The sequence below is a fragment of the Argentina silus genome, assembly GCF_951799395.1.
Source record: "Argentina silus genome assembly, chromosome: 5".
Classification (NCBI taxonomy): domain Eukaryota; kingdom Metazoa; phylum Chordata; class Actinopteri; order Argentiniformes; family Argentinidae; genus Argentina; species Argentina silus.
The window spans coordinates 4,459,328-4,464,327 of NC_139659.1; the positions used below are offsets into that span (position 1 = coordinate 4,459,328).

The window sequence follows — 5,000 nt, forward strand, 5'->3', positions numbered from 1 at the left end:
GACTTCAACCTAAGTGTATGTAAACTTCCGACCTCAACTGTAACATTTAAAGCTGATACGACTATGACTCTATCCTTTCTGCAACTCACAGAAAGTGATATTGTGCAAGCAAGGCTTTGCTGTGACATCAAAGCACATTCTCATGCCAAGGGCCATAGAGAGAGAACTGGCCAGCACTTCATTTTACACTCCTGGAAAGCAGAAATGTCCTTGGCATTTGGAAGAAAATTATATGGTAAAAATCACAACATTTTGGTCCTTGGAATGAAAATGGAGAATATGCCCACATGGTATTAAATGAAACTACTCAATTCACTGTATCCAAGAATAAGTGTTATCAAAGTAAACTAAGGACCTAAAACCGATCAAGGTAGTTAAAATGTAACAATAATGTAATAACTCGAAGATGCATTACAAAACTTTCTTTTACTTTTAATTAATGATATATAGCCATTGATTCTTGAAGAATATAACTTATAAATGCCTCATGAACTTAATTAAACTGTCTTACCCCACCAGAACCCAAAACAAACCCGTTTGGCTTGTGGGTGCTAATTTTAGAATAAGTGGCAGAAGTTACACAAACGTCCTTGAGCACCTCTTCAAGCTGTTAACAAATAAACCTGTTTGCATGTAAATACCAGGTACCTACAGACTTGTTAAGATGTTGTTATATATAAATATAGCCTGTGATGTCATGAATGAGAGACCAGTGGTGCTTACTTCCGTAGGGGTTAGCAGAGCGGCCGTAGATCTGACTGTAGGCCTCCTCTGTGATCCCGTCGTACGGCTCCTCCTCGAACTCCTCGTCTTCGTTCTGATAGGACGTGGGGCTGTCCGTGGTGGGCAGACTAGACGCTCCAGGACTGGACCTCTCCGCCCCCCCAGCCCCCGCCACAGGGTACGGCTGCATCCCCGGGAAGATGGTGGTGCCCCCCGCCCCCGTGTAGAACAACGAGCTCCCCCTGCCCAGTCGCCCCCCTAGCTCTCCGGACGAGGAACTGCCCCTCTTGTGGTGCCCGTGACTGGGCAGACCCAGCGGGGTGGGCTCGCTCCCCTCCAGCTTGATCTTCCGCGTGGGTGCGACTAGCGACGGGGACCACCCGGGCGGGCCCAAAATGGCGGCCGCGGCAGCGTGGTTGTTGCTGAGGTTTGTGGGACTCTGGGGCTCTGAGCCTGCCTCCTCCATGGACCCAGCTGTCTGGGAGTCGCAGTGGGGGGAGTTGGCTTTAAACATGAGGTCCATGCCCCTCTCTACGATGTGCTGGATCTGGAGGTAACCGGCCGTGTACATCACCACCAGCTGCTCGCTGGCAGCCATGGTCAGCTTCCCTGTGTAGCAGAAGGACAGTATCTGCTGGAAGCAGGCGGGCGTGACGGAGGAGGGCAGTTCAAACTGGGTCTTGGAGGAGCCGCTGAACAGGTCTCTGAAGTAGAGGCTGCTGGCTGCCAGGACGGCCCGGTGGGCCTTGAAGGCCTGACCTTTGACCAGGATGGACACATCACAGTACTGGCCCAGCAGACGCTGCTCGTTCAGAGAGCCCAGCACCGAGCTGCCGAAGTTAGGAATCTCCACATGGAGCAGCTGGGACATGTTGGAGGAGGAAGAGGAGGAGGAGGAGGAGGAGGAGGAAGAGGAGGTGCTTCACAGGATCACCGAAGACACGGCCAGTGAGAGGGACATCTGTATGGAGGGATGGAGGAGAGAGGGAGATGTTAGAAAGATGTTTCTGTGTGTGTGTGGTGTCTATGTGTGTGAGTTAGAGAGAGAAAGAGATGTGTGTGTCTTTGTGTGTGAGAGAGAGAGAGAGAGAGAGAGAGAAAGAAAGACAGGTGAGAGAAAAATTACAGGGAAGCGGTAAATGAGAGGTGTGAGAATGAGAGAGAGAAAGAAAAAGAAAAGAAGAGGTGTCAGTGGTATGTGTGAGCGCGAGAAAAAAGCAGTGAGAAAGGCGAGAGACAAATGAGAGAGGAGTGAGTGAGGGGAGAGCGAAAGAGACGAGAGAGGAGAGAGAAGAGGTAAAGAGACAGACAGACAGAGGCAGAGACAGAGGCAGTTATTCAAAGCAGATAAACATGTGCTGTGTTCATTTCAATGAGGACATTGTAAAACGCTGACTTGGGTTCACATGGTTTGATTTCTCAGAACACAAGCTGATATCTTGTATCTTGTACAAAAACAACACATTATCCTTAAGCTATAATTGGCATATTCAGCAGAAAATAAGAAAACTGCAGAAAACTGCATTTTAGGTGAATGAATTGATTTATTTAAGTAATAGTCAGTAATACCTGTAATACGGGAATTCAAAAATACGCTTCAATAATAAAAGAACCGTCAACTGAATCAGCGTATTAAATGGAATTGACACAACTGATTGTTTTTGACTCAATAAGTCTTTTATCAGTCAGCTGTACAGTATAAACGTCAACCGTCAAACTAACAGATGCACAATCAGTGGAAACAAATAAGTTCAGAAACACAATTCAATATAACTTTGATAGCTCCCATTACAATGGCACCGAGTTACAGCAGTACCCGATCCCCAGACATATTTGCATACGTTCCACCCTTCCCTGAACCTTATCTTCTTTGTTTTCCACACACACACACACACACACACACACACACACACACACACACACACACACACACACACACACACACGTGCACATGAACAAGCACACACACATACACACACACTCCCCAGTTTCATTATTGAGCAACGCCGCAGAAGGGTTTCCAGGAATACAAACTGAAAAACGTCACCCTTCTCTCCCATTACCCCCCCCCCCCCCCCCCCCCCCCACACACACACACACACACACACACACACACACACACACCGCTCTAACCTGTGCTGCCCAGTCCTCTGGAAAGGAGAGCCAACAGTAGGAAGGACACACCATGAAGCTTTCACACGCCAGCACCAGAGGAGAAGAAGAAGGGAAGAGGAGAAAAAGGCACTGATGCTTTTTCTCTCTCTCTAAGTGTGTCTCTATCTGTTTCAAAGCTTCTCTCTCACTGTCTCTCTTTCTCTCTCAAAGCCTCACTCTCGCTCTCTCTTACTCTCTCTCTCAGTCGCTCTCTCTCTCTCTCTCTCTCTCTCTCTCTCCTCCCAGGGCTGAATTCAACAAGTGCTGCTGCAGCTGGAGAGAGAGAGATAGATAGATAGATAGATAGAGAGAGAGAGAGAGAGAGAGAGAGAGACAGACAGAGAGAGAGAGAGAGAGGCAGAGCGCATCAATGATGAAAGGGGTGGGAGGCTCTGTGTGCAATCAATGCAGCATCTATACGTCGCAGGGAGAAGGAGGGATGGAGCGGGGGAGAGAGGCGGGGAGAGAGAGGGAGAGTGAGGGAGAGAAAACACAGGCTACAGTTACAGACAGAGACTGGGCAGAGAGGGAGGGGGTTGGCTGAGACAGAGAGAAAGTCATCTAAGGACAGTACGAGGAGAGAAAGACAATTGGAGCAACTTCAGCTCCTATCTATTGGACATGGGGAGGCTGGTGGAGGTAGAAATCGGAGGACAGGCTCATCGTAATGCATGGAATGGAATCATGGCGTTTGATACCATTCCTCATTCCATTCCATGCATTACAATGAGCCCCTGCCTCCCCTGGCCTCCAGGCAACGGTCATAGGAAATAGGAAGAATGTGATGAAAACAAGAATAAATAAAAAAAATAAAATAAATGAATGAATGAGAGAAAAGAAGGGAAGAGAGAAAGGACGGATTATAGAAATGAAAAAGAGAGCTGAAAGTAGCCGACATCATTCTCTGAAAAATCCCCTTTCATGCAAGACAGTATTTAGATTATGACTCAGAAACAGCTCATACCATTACTAGAAAACCCAAACTACTCAACTTCGTGCTGGTACTAGCAAAGATATATAGGCCAACTGGCAGCTAAAACTTCAGAGAGTCCACTAACACGCTGGCAGTCTTGTGTGGGTGAATCCTTGCAGGAGGTGTCAGTCAGTCGATCCACTGTGATCCAGGTAGACATCTCTCTCTCTCTCTTTCTCTCTCTCCCACTCTCTCTCTTGCCCTCTCTTTCTCTGTTGTCTGGTTTCATTTATGGACAGGCACTGAGCTGGCCTCCCTACAGTAAATGCTGTTTGGTGTGGACAAGGGAATGGACGGACCCCGATGTCATTGAGTTTGACAGAGAAAGGCCTAGGGAAAGGTTAGACAGCAGCTTCCACTGAGTATCTGTGTGTGTGTGTGTGTGTGTGTGTGGTTGCGAGTGTGGGTGCCGTATGTTCAACTGAAAGTGTCAATCTCCCCTCCCCTTTTAGATTTAGAACACAAAAGGCTGGTACAGACAGCTTAATAACACAGCTAGCCTCCAATACAAACAATAGGGCTTGAAATATTATACCATTCATGCAAATATATGGCAGCAATACCAGGGACTTGCTATTGTCTCTCTCAATGACCCATCTCCACCCACAAGAAAAACCCTGCTTGGAACTGTCATGGAGAGATACTGTATGTGAGAAATTCCTATTGGCCACTGTGTTCGTGTATATATATATGTGTGTGTGTGTGTGTGTGTGTGTGTTTTCTTTAGATCACAACAAAAGAAAAAGAGAAAAAATTAGGGGAAATCACAATGTCGTTCTGTCTGTGTGTCTGTGTGTCTGTCTGTCTGCCTGTTTGTGTGTCTGTCTGCCTGTCTGTTTGTGTGTCTGTCTGTCTGCCTGCCTATCTTTTTTGTCTGTCTGCCTGCCTGCCTGCCTGCCTGCCTGCCTGCCTGTCTGTCAGTCTGCCAGTCTACCTATCTGCCCCCATCCCCCACTCTTTCCCCCCTCCCTCTCTTCATACCACGTTCCCTCCGAGCCGCTGTTCTGTCGTTCTGCCAATTAATGCACACAGGGCTGCATTGCAGTGAGTCCCGCGCTGGCTAGGCTGGCGCGCCACTGCTAGAATGAGGCATGCTGGGTACAGAGTCTACAGACATGCATGTACGTGCCAGCCGAGCTGAGGGGGGGGG

The 5,000-nt window shown here is 48.0% G+C and overlaps 1 protein-coding gene across 1 annotated transcript in view; it reads right to left on the bottom strand.

Annotated features, from left to right (window-relative positions):
- nacc2 (NACC family member 2) overlaps window positions 1–5,000 on the bottom strand; it is a 26,473-nt gene that overhangs the window by 9,614 nt on the left and 11,859 nt on the right. The window contains exon 2 of the mRNA XM_083670073.1: window positions 724–1,684. Within this exon, the coding sequence (XP_083526199.1) occupies window positions 724–1,594 (871 nt within the window). The 5' untranslated portion in view covers window positions 1,595–1,684. The remainder of the gene's footprint in view (window positions 1–723; window positions 1,685–5,000) is intronic.